This window comes from Maylandia zebra, linkage group LG5 (assembly GCF_041146795.1).
Source record: "Maylandia zebra isolate NMK-2024a linkage group LG5, Mzebra_GT3a, whole genome shotgun sequence".
NCBI lineage: Eukaryota > Metazoa > Chordata > Actinopteri > Cichliformes > Cichlidae > Maylandia > Maylandia zebra.
The window spans coordinates 6,903,235-6,920,572 of NC_135171.1; the positions used below are offsets into that span (position 1 = coordinate 6,903,235).

The window sequence follows — 17,338 nt, forward strand, 5'->3', positions numbered from 1 at the left end:
GTTCAGTCAAAATATTTACCTTTCAGCTTTAATGAATTAAAAGTTGCACACGGACCTGAAATACTCATGTAAATACATTTGCCGCAAAACTGTTCATAATGTAATAAAGACACTGACAGCTGACTGACTGAGAATTGGGGTCTAAAAAACGCAAAACCAGCTCAACAAAATGTGAGCAACGACAAAGAACAAAGTGAGAAACTGCAAAAAAAGACACAACGAAAACACAACAGATGAAAAGAAATTCAAACATGCAAAACGGCTACAAAATACAAACATAATTTCATATCGTTTTCAATCATTCATATTCATATTATGATTGTAAGATGATGCCGTTTGACTTCAGATAAAGACGCAAAAAACCCTACAAAATGACTCAAAATGAGCACAAAGACACAAATGACATCACAAGTCTAAAATGACTGTACACATAAAACAACTACAACTAGATACAGCATCTTGGAAAACACACAACATGACTACAAATAGCTCCAAAACAAGACAAACAAACAAACAAACAAAAACCCTAACGTAATAATAATAATAATAATAAAAACACTACTGCCAAGAGACAAAAACCTTTAAAGAGACTCAAAATGTCCACAGTGACACTAAATAACTGCAGGTGCAAAAAAATGACTACCAAGACACACAATCAACTACAAAAACACAAAATGACCGCAAAGACACGCACACATATTACGCACAGCTAAAGATGACAAAGGAATATAAATACTATATATATATATATATATAAGTCTGACAGAGTGAGCCCCGTAATCCGTTCATTTGGGCTGAGGTGTGTGTGTGTGTGTGTGTCGGTGGGAGGGGCTTTTATTTTACTGCTAAATATAAAGTAACGGTGCCCGGCCGGCTGCCAGTCTGCGGTGTCGCGGGTGACCTGTGGTTTAGGATGAGCCGCCGCGTGTGAGTGTAAGGACGTGACGGCTCCGCGTGTTTACCACACGGGTCTGCGGGAGCCGCAGCGTGTACCTGCAGGCTGTGTGAGAGCGTGTGTGAGCGGCTCGGAGGCAGATCTTCCACAGAACACGCCCTAGTAGAAAAGGTAGACACACACACCCACGGCGAGAGAGAGACGCACACAAACACACTCACACTGAGCCTGATCACCGAGGAGCCGAGCTGCCTTACCTGTACACAACAGCCCCAATGCTCCCCTGCAGGCTGCCACCTCCAGCGCACTGTCACCAGATGAGAGCAGGGCGCGTTTACTTCCACACACTCTGGACTTATCGTATATTTACGCGCGGGGCTCTGAACACCTGGAGAGCCTGCGGGACTCAGCAGGAGGAGTAAAGCTGGGTGTTGTTGCAACAGCGGAGCGTTCATCCACCGGCAGGGCTGAGTACCATGAACAGGAATACGCGGCGCTGGATTTTCCATTTTTTCCTGTGCCTCGGGATAGTGTATCTGAAAATCGGGTGAGTGCTCAGGTGTATTTGTTCTGTTGTTCGTGTCTCAGATCAAAAGGGAGATTCTCCAGACACACACACACACACACCGGGGTCTGCTGGGTGCTGGGGTCTTTTATGGTTTCAGTTTGTACATGTGTTGTTACAGAATCCCACGCACCTGCCCCCCCTGCATCCACTCACACGTGGTGTTCTCAGAAAGAGCCGCAGAAGGGAAACGCCACATTTCTAACCTGTCACCTTCATCGCAGGGGGCTGTCGTCGGTGGTGGCGCTGGGAGCGAGCATCATCTGTAACAAGATCCCCGGCTTGGCCCCGCGTCAGAGGACTATCTGTCAGAGTCGACCCGACGCGATCATAGTGATCGGGGAAGGAGTTCAGATGGGAATCAATGAGTGTCAGTTTCAGTTCAGGCACGGCCGCTGGAACTGCTCAGCCCTGGGGGAGAGGACCGTGTTCGGGAAAGAACTCAGAGTGGGTATGTAGTTGTACACGCTGTACCTCAGTGACGCGCTCAGTTTAGGAGTAGAGGCTGATTCAGGGGGGCGGTTGGCTTTTGTCTTTCAGTGGCATATAAATAGAATAATACTAAATATAATTATAATGCCATCATAACACTACTGAATGTTGTATCTATATCTGAATAATACTCATATTCTAATTTCCTAAAGCACTTCTGTAAAAATAATTGATCTTTGCCTGCTTTAAAGGGTTCCATCTCTCTTGTCACCTGGTTCAGGTGGACTTTTAGTAGAAATAGTTTGTCACTATTATTATTATTAACATCACATTAATGTTAAGATTTTCTGCAGATATTGAAATAAATGTTTGTGTCTCTGAGCCCCACTTTTGTCTTCTCTTTCCCCTCTGTCGATCAAGACAGGTGGCTGCCTCTCGCCCAGAAGTGTCTTTCTGTCAAAAGGGAGTTCTTCCTCCCACCTGTCACCAAGTGCTTCTCACAGGGCGATCAAGTTGGGGTTTTCTCTCTTTCTATTCATCCCCCCCCCCCCCCCCCCCCCCCCCCCAAAAAAAAAAAAAAAAAAATTGCTGGTGGCAGATGACTCCCCCTCTGTGAGCCTGGTTCTATTGTGAGCCTGGTTCTACTGGAGTTCTTCCTCACAGGGAATTGCTTGAATGTTGAGGTTCTCTCTCTATTATTGTAGAGACTTACCTGAACATTTAAAGTGCCTGGAGGCTGTTGCTGTTGTGAACTTGCACCAGAGATTTTAGCATGATAATTAAACAACAAGTTTACATGTCTGTAAGCTTTGTTCTTTTGTGGTCGGCTTTAGCGCCGGAGGTAGAGCAGGTCATCTGCTGTTTGGAAGGTTGGTGGTTCGATCCCTGGCTCCTCCTGTCTGTGTGTTAAAGTATCCACAAGTTGCTCCTGATGTCTCCATCTGAGTGCGAATGTCATTTATAGAGTGCTCAAGTAGAAAGGCACAATATAAGAACCAGTCCATTTACATAGTGAGAACCCTTTAAAACAGATATGTGAATAAATGTCAACTAATAAAATAATTATTACACAATATTTTCTTTAGCTTGTGTGTTATCTTTAGTACATTTCCAGTATCATTCTAGCAGATACAGGGGAAGTAAGCTGGATACTGATTGTTCAAAATTGCTTTTAATTCTCCAAAAACATTTGGAGGAGACATTCCTCCGAGGTACTCGAACTCTGACACTTGGACAGATGTCTGTAAGTTTGAAGCCCAGGCGCACTGCGTCTGCTCTCAGTGGGAAAATAAGCCCCTGATTTGATCCTGTGTGTGGAACAAAGCTGGAGGCGATGCTCGCTCCAGAGACAGCACTGTGGATAAATGAGTTTTTAACAGGCCGGTATTCTGCTGTCCTGTCCTTTAAGTTCAGCCTGTCATCTCAGACGGAGAGCTGAGGGTGTCGTTTTTCATGTTGTGTGTATTATAGCTCACGCTGAGCTGTGGTTGCTGCGTTGTGCATGACATACTGGTTTGAATGAGTGCACCAACCCATTTTCTTTGACCACTTATTTAATGTGATGCATTTGACGGCTGCAAGATACACATACCTACATGCTCTCTTCTTCTTTTTTTATCCACTGTCAGTGCGACTGCCTTCATGTATGTTCATAAAATACACCCCTCTCCCCCACCCACACCTCCCAAAGCTTCAAGTTCAGACAAGTACTTACTTCTAGGTTTACAAATTTACCTCCCGGTTCTGCAGCTTTGGCAAAAGACGCTGTATGTAGAATGATTTTTAGTTCAGTGCTTCAGGGCAGAGCAGCACTCTTTATCATCAGATTAAAGTCAGCGAGTAAAGATGAGTGCAGATCTTTTCAGAAAAGCACAACTGCAAAAGGCTGCTTGGGTCCGGCTCCCCAACACCTTGTCTATGTGAATCTATTGTTTTGTTTCAGTGAGCTGGAATGCTGATAACTGACAGAATACACCAATTTGGGATCATTGTTGGCAGCAATGCAGGAGGGTACAGTAGTTTGGCATTAGATTCAAGCATCCTCCCCACCCACCAAGTTGGCTGCTTGATGTAGAGAGTGAGTACGGGCTTCTGCTCAATCAAGCTGTTAAAAAAATGAAGGACTTTAACAAAGATCTAAAAGATGGACAGAAGAAAATATCTCTAGATCACAAATGTAAAGCCAGGATGTTGCTTTCTGTGATGTCCCATCTACTTTGAGATGGTCCTAGACTGATAGTGAGAATCAGGACTCATTGTGCATGTGCTCCAGCAAGCTTCAACAGCTGCACAGAAGTGTGTGTGTGTGTGTGTGCATATAAAGACATGCTGTGCAATGTCGGAAAAGTCTCTGTGGCAGTTCAATCTCTTAACATCCACTAGCTCATTTGGGACAGGTCCAGGGGGACAAGTATGTGGTTAGGAAAATCAACCAAGTTAAACCTGGAGTAGAGTCAATGACAACGAATGTGCTGGCAAATGTCACTCAGGGCTTCAGTGGAAAGAAAACAAAACAGGAACCCTGAAATGAACATCAGAACGAGGCAGACAAGATCTACTACACAGTTTTATTTACATAAAACAAGTGACTAGGGTTAGGGCGACGAGGATCAGCTTTAAGTTAAACTACATGTTAGGGTGAGGCACTGAAACTGACTTGTTAGAGCTAGAATTAAGCATTAGAACTGCAGAAAGGTATCGCAGAAGGAGAAGTGGTTACAGTTAGACAAGTGTTACAATATGACAGAAGCAAAACCCAGCTCCTGATGAGAGTTGGGTTGTTGGGTTGTTCTGGGACAAAATGTTACCTTTCAAATAAAGTCTCATACATTACATCACTACATATAGTGATTTTCTTTTAAAGGTATCCCATCTGCTTGTCCCATATAGGTCAAAATGCCTCTAAATAATACCCCTAACCTGGGACGGGTCACCTGGCAGAGGTTAAGAAGTTAGTAGTTGAATATGATGACTTTATTGGCCATTTCTGGATGCTTTCCCATGTGCTCAGAAATGATCTCCGCCTTTAATTAAAAAACTACAGCTGAAGAACTTGGATTTATGGAGTGGAAATCCATCCACGTAGGGAGGTTGTGCATGCCTCTCAGATTCCCCTCCGCAGGGTGGATCCTGGAGAGATGGCGGCTGGGACAAGGGCCAAAGCTGATGCCTGAGCTTTTAATCTCTGATCTGCCTCTACTGTTTCATTATGCTCATCTGATCAGTGAATTAGTGTAATTACTCCTGCACTTACAGTAGTATCCCACCTAACCATACTTCATTACACATTCAATACAAGTTGCTTGAAAATACCTTCCTTTATTAAAGGTGTTCACTATTAGAGCTGTTAGAGGTACGCTTCCTGCTGAAGTTTATCTGCTTAAAGAGAGCTTGATTAATGAAGGGGACTTGGCTCGGCTTGTGTATTTCATGATTTGGTTTGAGGCAACTATGAAAGGTATGTAAGGAGGTTTGACAGTGCCTGAAATAGTGAATCCTGTTGTCTGTGATAGTGATTAGAAATGTCTTTCCTCTTTATCGCAGGCAGTAAGGAGGCTGCTTTCACCTACGCTATCATAGCCGCAGGGGTCGCCCATGCAGTCACAGCGGCCTGCACCCAGGGGAGCCTGAGTGGCTGCGGTTGTGACAAGGAGAAACAGGGTTTCTACAACCAGCAGGAGGGCTGGAAGTGGGGTGGCTGTTCTGCGGACATCCACTATGGACTGAGTTTCTCCAAGGTGTTTGTGGATGCGCGGGAGATCAAGCAGAGCGCCAGGACACTCATGAATTTACACAACAATGAAGTGGGACGCAAGGTAGGTTTATACATCGTCACCACCTGACGGCAAGCGTTCTGACAGAGCTTCATGCACGGTTGTAATAAAGCCATGCAAACGGTATACCACAATGTGCAAGACAATGTAGGCAAATCAGAAATGACATACACACCGTCTCACATGCTGTTAATGGGGTACAGCCTGGACATGACAGCAGTCTGCAGGCAATCCGATTTCAAACAGCCCACATTTGCTCCCCTAATACCTCAGGCCAACTGATGTTAAGTTTAAAGTTTGTGTCACTCCCTGCATGGATCTCATGGGGTTCAGCTTTTAAGCGAAGCAACCTGAGATCAGTGTTGACAGCAGCACTGAAACCTGATTCAGCAGCATGGCTTGATTGTAATGTAACTACTAACAGTTGTAATGTGGATTGCTCACACTATAACTGATATCAGATCCAGCACTCTTTACAACCAACACATGTAATTAGGCAAACGCTTCCATATCCGCACCTACAGGCAGTTCAGAGTTTGTAGTTCTTTGTTAAAAAGACAAAAATCTGAAAATGCTAACATGGTGTTGTAGTGTGTACAGAGAAAATGTAACTTTGCCAATTAAACAAGAAGAATAGCAAGAAGAAACAACAATGTGGGCTTTATTAGGGAAACTGTAAATGAGACTTTTTTGACTTTTTTCTCTGATTAAACTGGAGAAAAAAAATCAGAGAAAGTATCTGAAAGTGATGAAACTCAAACAACAGTTGCACACAGAGTGGTGGATGAGGTAAATGTTAGAATTTGTTATACCCACAGCAGCGAGAGCAGCAAGTTTTAGTTGTTTGAGTATACTTGAGTCAAAGATAGCACCCACTCAGTTTAATAATGATTGCTCAACAAGGCACATACCTGTCTTCTTTTTGCATGTTCTACATTCTTCATGTGTCTTTTCCAATATAATGTCTATGGAGAAAATGCTGTTTTGCCCACATTTTGAGTTCTATTACCTTCATTTGTGTTACCTGCAAGCGGCGCACAGAGGTCTCCCAAAACTGTGAAAGCAGTTTGACATCTGCTTAAAATTGAAATCTGTTGTTATCTATTGTGTTTTTAACACTGTGTCCAAAACACCAGAATGTTCTCATGGAAACAAGGGTTTTAATGATTATTTCTTTAATCTTTATTGGTTTTCTGTCGTAAGCTTCAGTGAGCTCTACAAACACATTCATCTTAGAAATAGAATTAACGGTTTGGCATTAAAAATGGTGAACCTCATCCCCTTATTTACCCATACAGTACTTTCCTTCCATGCATACACAAATTTATCTGTCACACACATCTGCATCGAGGGTTATTTCTATCTTGGACACTTTAACATGCAAAGTGGAGGATAACAACACAACATTTCAATGAATGGACAACCTGCCCCACTGTAAAATATAGTACTGGTTCCTACTGTTTAGTCTTTGTTAAAATCTTAATGGCTCATATCAACATGAAGGTAAAAAACGATTGTTTTTTTTACATAGAAATTTCATTATCAGGAGCCACTGAGGGCATCGTGTGGTCATTGCAAAACTAGTGCAAATATAATTTTGAGAACACGAACTCATGAAGTAATAGTGTTTTCAAAGAAACAAATTAGGGTAAACCCAAGACGACCATATTATTATTATTATTATTATTATTATTATTATTGTTAATTTATTTCAAACATGTAAACAATATACAGGTACATTTAGTAAAGAAAATAAGAGAGAGAGAAAAAAATACTATACAAAAGTCAATACATTTCAACATAGCTACCGTCCTGATTCATTTACATGTTGAAAGGGAGTGGGAAGAATTACACACTTATTTAATCCCACCCCTTTGCCAGAAGTTAGCAGTTAATATTTTGTCATCTTTCTTACTGATATAATCTGTAATAAAACAGTGAACAGATTTCTGATATAAAATCACATCATGAAATTTTTTAAATAGAGACATTCACTTAATTTCAATATTTTCCCTTTCTTTATAGTTCGAGAAGATCATATTTTTTAACTCTTTTTGAACTGTTTTATGTTTGGACGTTGCTTTAATTCCGTATTCAAACTGTTCCACAGTTTCACTCCATGCACAGAAACACAAAAGCTTTTTCTTGTAGTACGTACCTTCCCTGTTTTGAAGTTACAAAAACCCCTTAAATTGTAACTTCCTTCTTTCAAAAAAACATACTCTGAATATTACCTGGCAGTTCTTTAGTTTTTGCTTTGAATAGAATTTGTGCTGTTTGGAATTTCACTAGTTCGGCAATTTTCAATATTTCAGACTGCAAAATTGTGAGTTTGTATGTTCCTATAACCTGCTCTGTGGATGATTCGAACTGCTTTTTTGATATGGAAGAGCATTACCCCGATGCTGATATCATTAGCAGCAGACAGCAGTAAGGAGCCAGACGACCGACTGATCAATAGAAAAGACTGTCCTCAAAACTGAACCACAAGAAAACAGTCCATTGAAAAACCACTGGAAGGCATCAAAGGCACATCCTGCTCCTACTATTAAAGTGGACATGAAAGTCTGCATGCTTTAACCTTAATTTACACCATGGAGTCCAACTCTAAAAACAATGTCACAGATTTAACACTGTCCATGAAGCTAGATTTAAAAAATTTTATGGTGTTTAGAGCATGTGTAGTGCCATCTTGTCAAGTACGGACAATTCAATTCAATTTTCAATATTTATACAGTGCAAATAACAACGACAGTCACTTCAAGGTGCTTTATATTGTAAGGTAGACCCTACAATAATCCATACAGAGAAAACCCAACAATCATATGACCCCCTATGAGCAAGCACTTTGGCGACAGTGGGAAGGAAAAAACCCCTTTAACAGGAAGAAACCTCCAGCAGAACCAGGCTCAGGGAGGGGCGGGGTCATCTGCTGCGACCGGTTAGGGAGAGAGAAGGAAGACAGGATAAAAGACATGCTGTGGAAGAGAGACAGAGTTTAACAACAAGTATCTAGAAAACAAGAAATTGCTGTCAGTAGGATGGTTGGTTACTACTAATACTGCTACACCAGTTTATGTTAGCTAACTAGTGACAGAAACAATTATTAATTGGAAAGTAAGTAAGTAAGCTTCTTCACTGTTGGCTAGCTGCACTAAAATGGGAGAATCCTGCTGGGCTTTGTTGAACACTTTATAGATCAGGGTCTTTGATTATTTCTTGTTGGGCCAGACAAATATAGAAAACCATTACATCATGTCAGACCTGAAATCTGATTTTAAAAAAGAGAACTTGTAAGCTTAATATTTCCATTTTTATCAAATGCCACTGAAGAATCCTTACCTTTAAACATAAGCTTCGTTTCTTCCTCCATCTCTGAGTGAAGTTATCTTGCACTGTATTCTTTTCCTTGGAAATAAAGCAGCCATACTTTTAGCTAGCAGATGCACTGTGGGACAACCTGCACACAACATTTTGTGTGTTCGTTGAGGTGATGGAAACATTGTATTTGATGTTAATGTTTCTCCTTTTATGCTCACACCTATTCAGTAGCACTTGCTAGACGCTATACCATGAATTGTGTTCATCTGCATCAAAAGCACTGTTCTATAGCACCATAAATGATGAACAAATTAGGGCAGTGCCTGCTGAGTGCCTGTTTAAATTAAACTTATACTTAAAATTGTCTCCAGTACAGCGCTTATGAAGTAAATTAGTAAATAATAGTTATAGAGTAAGATAAATGTTTTTGTTTAAGGCTGTGAGCATGCTTATTTCAATTTAATTCAATTTTACTGTATTGATTACACATTCAGATGACCTCCTATGACACTGCACTTGGAGACAGCGGGAAAGAAAAACTCCTTTCAACACAAAGAAACCTCCTGTAGAACCAGGCTAAGGGAGGCGAGCCTTCTGGTGTGTTGGGGGAGAAGATAGGACAAAAGACACACTGTGGAAGAGAGCCAGATAACTAATGATTAAACACAATAGTTGCGTAGAAGCACATTGAGAGTGTTTATACAGCTAAGCAACAGCAACTAAGGGGTGATTCAGGGTCTAGCCCTAACTATAAGCTTTATTCAAAAGGAACGTTTTAGCCTAATCTTAAAAGTAGAGGGGGTGCCTGTCTCCAAAATGCAAATTGGGAGCTGGTTTCACAGAAGGGCCTGAAAGCTGGAGGCTCTGCCTCCCACTCTATTTAGGAAAACTCTAGAAACCACAATTAAACCAGCGATCTGAAGCAAGGAGCTCTATTGATAGAATAGGTAGTGCCAGATTATTCAAGACCTTTCTTTTGAGGTAGGCGATTTTAAATTCAGTTTTGCTAGTGAACAGATCCTAATATTGGAGAAATATCAGTGTCAGTATTCTCACTACAGCATGCTGTAAGCAGTCCTAAATATTTGTTTGTTGCACAATGGAGGACATAGTCTGGTCAAAAATGACTCAGAGATTCCTCACAGTGTTACTGGAGCCCAGGGTAATGCCATCAGAATATGTCTCTGTTTAGACAATATGTTTCTGAGATTTTTAATGCAAAGCACAATAACTTCCGTTTATATTTAGATGCAAGAAATCAGAGGTCATCCAGGTCTTTATGTTTTTAAGACATGTCTGTAGTTTAACTAGATGGGTAGATAAAGCTGGGCATCATCTGCATAACAATGAAAAAGTAGCTATGCTGTTCTAATAACACTGCCTAAGGGAAGCATGTATAATGTAAACTGAATGAGTCCTAGCACAGAACCCTGTGGAACTCCATAATTAAGTTAATGTATGAAGAAGACTCCACATTTATATGAAGAAATTGTAGTCTATTAGACATTATTCAAACCACTGCATCACAGTACTTTTGATACCTATGTTTATGCTCTAATCTCTCTAATACAATATTGTGGTCAGTGTTATTGAAGGCTGACACGTCAACCATAGAAATGAGTGGATATTAGTATACTATTAACTAAGACAGCTGTTTAAAGTGATGACTTTTTACGTAGTGGTTTAATTAAAGCCTGCACTACATAGTCCATTAAGACAGATAAAGACTGAAGCATTAATAAATGGTAGAGCTTCTTTGAACAGTAGTAATGGGATCTAATAGACAGGTTGATGGTTTGGCGGATGTAATTATTCTGTTGAAAATTTGGGCATTTCAAGTCTTTGGAGACTGATTGACCTTTGAAGAATTTCAAGGAACATTAGTTCAACGCTGGCCTTACTATTCAGCCTGAGAGGTTGCTGCTTGCTCTGGTATCTCAACTGTTGAATAGCCTGCATTAATTTTTTATATAAATGCTGATGGTTCAGCCAGAATAAATCCTACTGAATTTTGTTATGCCCTGACTATGTCCACACATGGATGGTCATTGAAATTTTGTCAAGATAAAATATATGCTCCTTTATTTAATCTCTAACTTTTCTGAAACCGGTAATACGAACTCCAAGATGTTTAGGAAATATTTGCATTTTCAACAAGCTAAGGTTTTATAATGACCACAACATTGTGCAAATGCATCATTATGGAGGATGCTCTTGAGATTTCTCTAGTGTAGTTGATTTTAGACCTGTGGTTGGACACACAGGCAAATTAAAAATGTATCAGGACCTATTTAGCTTCAAACTTTTTTTTTTCTTGCAGTTTAATGGCATTTTGGTACTAGAATAGTATTAAAAGCTAATAGATGAAGAGATATGAAGAAAGTTAATTGTAGTCAAACAAAAATAAAAAGGAAATCCTGCTCAGTCTTTTATGCAGTTCAACTGAATCAAATATTCGTTTCTGTTCAATGACATGCATCAGATCATGTAACTGACCATGAGATGAGATTATTTTAGGATGTGTATAGAGTTGATGAAAACCTAATTTCTATGTATTAAAGACAGAAATAGCAGTTCCTGCAGACCCTTACCTTACATGCATCAAATGAAAAATCTAAGCAAATCTTTGTCAAAATTTCTCTGTGTGCACAGCTTTACTTTAGAGGAATGCATCTAAAATGTTGTTTGCAGAAGGCTGTGCGAAGTCTCTCGGGATGAGGCTTCATATTTTAGGCCTGACATCAGTCACAATGTGATACAGTGCGTGGATCTCTTAATATACACTTACTAAACTGATACCTCTGTAATTATTGTAGGAAAGCTTTCATGTTTAATTGGAGATAATGTCAGTCTGTGTGACTTGAGTGCCAACCTTCCAATTTCTTGAGAAGAATAAACAAGAGTGTAAAAGGTGCCACAGGAGGCTTACGGGGCTTCTGTTAGACAAACAATGGCATCTTCACTGGGATTTCACTTCACTGAACTCCATGAATTAAATGTTTGCCGGGTCTCGGGGGCATGACCACACTAAGCTGTATGCATCCAAGGCTTTTGACAATTACCCCACGAGACTCCAGAAAGTCTGAGGCCACATCAGAGTAGAATAATTAAAAAGCAGGGTGAGGCTTCTCTAATGCATGCAAGGGTTCCCACTCAGTGAGGAGGAAGAAGGGTAAGTTGATGTCATTCAGCCAGAAGCACAGACAGAGTCCCCTGGCTGTAGTAACAAATACACTGAAAGGTTCCACTCCTAAACTGTAATTCAATTCATTTCAACGACTACGGATACTCAAGATTGTCTTTTGAAGCTCATCCTGACTCGTAAAAATGGCACATGTATTGCTGGTAGCTATAGACTGACATACTGTAGCAGCTCTGAGATCCCTGGAATGCTTGTATTCATTTGGAATGCTAGAAAATGTTTGTCTCAACCTGTTGAAGCGTTAGACTCCCCCGCCCCACCGACTCATTATGGAAATACAGCAACAAACAGTCTACCGAAATTGTATAAGATGACAAAAATTATGCACACTTCTTTTATCAGGAGGCATGCATTAGTTATAAAATAACAATTTTTCAATGGCTTAAGTTTGAAAAGATTGCTTCATCTGAGCTTTTCCTCTATAGGTCCTGGAGAAGAGCATGCACCTAGAGTGCAAGTGTCATGGGGTTTCTGGATCCTGCACCACGAAGACATGTTGGACGACACTCCCCAAATTCCGTCAGCTGGGATACATGCTCAAAGACAAGTACAACCACGCTGTTCACGTGGAGCCTGTGCGCGCCAGGCGGAACAAGCGCCCCGCCTTCCTGAAGATCAAGAAACCACACTCCTACCGCAAGCCCAAGGACATGGAGCTAGTCTACATCGAGAGGTCTCCCAACTACTGCGAGGCTGACCCTCTGACCGGAAGCATGGGGACGCAGGGCCGTCTGTGTAACAAAACAGCTCAGCAGCCCAACAGCTGTGACCTGATGTGCTGTGGTCGGGGATACAACACACATCAGTACTCGCGTGTTTGGCAGTGCAACTGCAAGTTCCTGTGGTGCTGCTATGTCAAGTGCAACACGTGCAGTGAGAGGACAGAAGTGTATACCTGTAAATAGATATGTTTACTGGACATTCCTTTGTGTTGTTCGTGGGTTTCAGTATCTGTGGAGAGACTGCCTTGCTGCCCTTGTGTTACAGCAATCACAGCTTTTTCATTCAACTTTGTCGATTATAATGATGCCAATGGACATCTGCCACGACACTGGACTTGAGCTATCAGCTTCACAAATGTTCTTTTTGTGTTTTAAATTGATTGACATTTTGTGCTGCATGCTTAACGTTTTCACAGGCCGTACTGGTCTACTGGCATGACTCACCTTAAACAGTAGGCCTAACAGGTTTTTATTTTATTTTATTTTTCTTTTGTTAATCGACTAATAATTTATTTGATGAGAAAACTACTGATCATTTCGAAGATTCACTGCAACTAAATCTAGTAAAGGTTTGGTGGTGTAGATTCTGGTTTTTAGAAAAGAAAAAAGAAACGGGCACTTAAGGTTTTTCTTTGTTACTTTTTTTTGAAGACTTAAACACTGGATATAAAAACTCAAACAGTCTGAACTAACCAATAGTGAATATTTGGGAAACTACAGCAGAACATTAAACTACTGATTATGGGTCAAGTATGATAGTATTGTTTTCTACTTGTTCTCTGTCCCATTTCCTCTTCACTTTGCTGCTAGTTGTCTGGAAAGGTGTGGTCGAGCAGCCACATTTGTAGTTAACCCCAGGAGCAAATGCAAGCTTCCAGATCTAAATCCCCATGTTGCTGGTTAATAGAAAATATTTTGTAAGAGTTTATTTTTATATAAATATTTCTTTATTTATTTCCCATCTTTGTTTAAGATGTGTTTTCCCTTTATGTTAGTAACTGTGTGTGTTACTGATTTCAGGAAATGACCCACTACAATTTAAATATAAGTCCTGCACACTTGCTAACACGTTTATTTAGTCACAACATTTTGGTCTGACTGACCTTCAGGAGGTACATTGTATGTCTGTATATTCACACGCACACGCACACACACACACACACACACACACACACACACACACACACACACACACACACACACGTGTGTGTGTATTCATATCCTTGCGGGGACATCTCATTGACGTAATGCTTTCCCTGACCACTTACCCTAACCATGAAAAATGAATGCCTAACCCTAACCTTTACCCTAAACCTAACCATACTGTAACCCTGACACTAAAACCACATTTTGAGTCTTCAATCCTCTGGGGATGGGCATTTTGGTCCCCAAGTATACAAGTAAAGTAAACTTCCGACTTTAGGTCCCCACAAAGACATCTAAACAGGTACACACACACACTGCTGTGAAAAAGTATTTGTCCACTTTCAGATTTTGTTTCGGGTCAGCTAACAAATTGTAATCTTAGACAAAGAAAAATTATGATTTGATTTATTATAGGTAAAAAAAAATCTGACTCTGTGTGAAAAGTCAGTGTTAATGATTTAACAATAAGAAAGAGACTGGGCAAGGCACGTCTCAGATTTGCCAAAAATGCCCTGATGATCTCCAAGACTTGGGTTAGGGTAGGGAAAATATCCTGTGGAATATTACTCTGTTTGAGCTCTGTTACTTTTTGTGTAAAAATAAATGTAGCATCATACCAGCAGACAGACAGGGTGGTGGTAGTGTGATGGTCTGGAACAGTGTGAATTCTGCTCTCTACCAGAAAATCCTGAAGGATAATGTCCGGCCATCAGTTCATGCCCTGAACTGCAAGCACATTTGAGTTATGAAGCAGGACAATGACAAAGAGTGGGCCAAAATTCCTCCCCAGTAATGCGAAAGACTCATTGGCAGTTATCGCAAATGCTTGATTGCAGTTCTTACAGCCAAGGGTGGCACAACCAGTTATTAGGTTTAGGGGGCAATTACCTTGTCACACAAGGCAAGGTAGGTTTAGATAACCTTTTCTTTCCCTCAATAAATTAAAACACAACTTAAAAATTGTTTGTCTAATATTGTTTAATGTATGAAACATTTAAATGTGACAAATATGCAGAAAACTAAGAAGTCAAGAAAGAGGCAAATACTTTTTTCACCCCACTGCATATAATAATCACTTAATGGATGACACTTCCCATGTGTATATGCCATTATTCAGATAAAAAACCATTAGTCTGACATGTTTCAAAGCTAATCATAACACATATACAACTACTCTCCTCTACAGAAACATCCGCACAGATGGAAATGGTACAATGGCTAATCGTTGTTGAATGAGTTATCTTTAAATTGTTGTGGCAATTTTCCCTCGATGCACCTGTTAACCATTCAAATGTACAGAGGTTTTTTGAACTATGAAATCATTCACTGAAACACTGTTTTAAAGATGTGCCTTTATCCTTGTTAGCACAATATAATTCTTTTACACTGAAATGTGTGTTCAGGAAAATGCTAATATTACCTTCAGGATAGGTGTTCCATGAATGTTTCTTTTGTCTGTATTATTAAAAAAAATACCATTACAGTTTCATCTTATCTGAACTTTACAAGCTTCTTTATTCCTTAATTAAGCAGGCCTAGATAAGGGTCGCTGATTCCCTGGCTGGTCGTTAGGGGAAAATGCGTACACTGCAACCAGTTGTGAATGGATGCTAGAGGTTGCTGGCAGTCACTAAGGCGAACGTGATCAAAAAGACGTATACAGTGTTGCACTGAAAGCCTCCTCACCATTGCTTTGGTCGCTAGCAGGTTGCTATGGTCACTAGTAGTCACATGGAAGACTAAGTTGTCTTCAAACACTCATCATTTACTCTAGAAAAAGTGTGACACAGACCTCCAATGGAGACTATTCACCTTAAAAGTAAAAGCTCTCGACGTTTTTGTATTAGCATAACCTTTTCCACTTCTAGTTTTAGCTATACCTTCTCAATTGTTTAAAGTTTTGTAAGTGCTTGCAGACAAATCATGCAAACTATGGGAGACCATGGCAGTCTACTAGTGACCAAAGCAATCACAAGGAAGTTTTTGGTGCAGCACTTTCTTTGCAACCAATTTCACATGGTGATATCAAGCAACCTCGGGCAACCATTCACCACTCAGTTGGTTACTTAGACTTTTTCCACTTGCAGCTAGAAGTTGTCAGGGGGTTACTGGCCCCAAGACCTGTGTGACTGATGCCTTAGTTACCTAGCTAGGTAGCTTGTTTAGCTAACCCTTTAGCTAAATAAATCAAACACAGATTTTGTTAGCATGCAACATCAATCAACTATGAAATGCCTGTGGCACAGATTCTAGTTTTGTGTTATCGTTCAGCTTCATTATAAGTTATATTATAAATTCCTATTCATTTTCTCCATTGAAGTTTCAGAAACTCCGTGTAAAATCCGTTTTGAACGTATCCAGCCAACTATCAGGTGAATCATGACCATAAAAAGAATTTTGATCTGCATCAAAAAGAAAAAGAAAAACAAAAAGGTCAAAGGTAAAAAACCTTTTCAAAGTAAAGAAATTACAACTACTGCCAGTTCCAAATTCCACAGCTTCCAGCCTTCCTAAATCAGCCTTCTTGAATTTAATTTTTTTTAGCTACTATAGTGTTGCAGAACAATATTTTATACTAATAAGTTTTAAATATTTATAGTTTGTGATGTGTGTAGAGTGAAGTGCAGTCTATGTACTGGTATAGTGCAGTGCTACACTCATGGCTGTACACGGTTTCTGAACCAGATTGCGACAAGTTTAAACATCTATGGTAATAGTAACTCCACCAATCAGAGACATTGAGTTTAGAATATACGATTATAGATAAAATGGTTCTTTTCCAAAGCATCGCCAATAAAACAAGTCTTTGTTAAAACAAGGCTTCTGCGTATACGATTGTTTCACAATGTCACAGCTTGTATTAAGTTTACTTTGGATGGTAACAACATAATTACAACACGCAACCATAATCAATTTTTACTTGAGGAAAATCACTCTTGAGCTCAATATGTCATACTCCCATCTTTTTATGAGAAACTACATTTCACTTGCAAAACAATTAAAAATAAAATTTGGCTTCTGGAAATTGTGTAATTAGATTTGTTCAAGTTTCATCACATGAGATTTGATTCAGTTACAAAAATCGCATGTTATTAAAATGATCTGTATCAGAGTTCATGGGTGACTTCATGTAAAACCGTGCTTCTCAGCTCTTGTCATGGTTTATTTGGGTAAATTAATGTCTCAGAATTATCAGCAGGAATTTATTTTATGTTTAATGCACATATTTCAAGCTTTGCGGTTACTGTGAGGATAGTTTGGAGCAAAGTGGGTGTTACTGAC

The 17,338-nt window shown here is 40.0% G+C and overlaps 1 protein-coding gene across 1 annotated transcript; it reads left to right on the forward strand.

Annotated features, from left to right (window-relative positions):
- The first annotated feature begins 864 nt into the window (after window positions 1-864).
- Window positions 865-17,034, forward strand: wnt7aa (wingless-type MMTV integration site family, member 7Aa). The gene is made up of 4 exons (XM_004559860.3): window positions 865-1,442; window positions 1,685-1,911; window positions 5,436-5,707; window positions 12,614-17,034. The coding sequence occupies exons 1-4, from the start codon at window positions 1,372-1,374 to the stop codon at window positions 13,091-13,093; spliced, it is 1,050 nt and encodes a 349-aa protein (XP_004559917.1). The 5' UTR covers window positions 865-1,371; the 3' UTR covers window positions 13,094-17,034.
- Window positions 17,035-17,338: the final 304 nt, after the last annotated feature.

Excerpts from the sequence above, each read along its gene's own strand:
- wnt7aa (XM_004559860.3), top strand. The coding sequence starts at position 1,372 with ATGAACAGGAATACGCGGCGCTGGATTTTCCATTTTTTCCTGTGCCTC. Across the intron at positions 1,443-1,684 it reads ATAGTGTATCTGAAAATCGG|GGGGCTGTCGTCGGTGGTGG; the intron begins GTGAGTGCTCAG and ends CCTTCATCGCAG. Across the intron at positions 1,912-5,435 it reads CGGGAAAGAACTCAGAGTGG|GCAGTAAGGAGGCTGCTTTC; the intron begins GTATGTAGTTGT and ends TCTTTATCGCAG.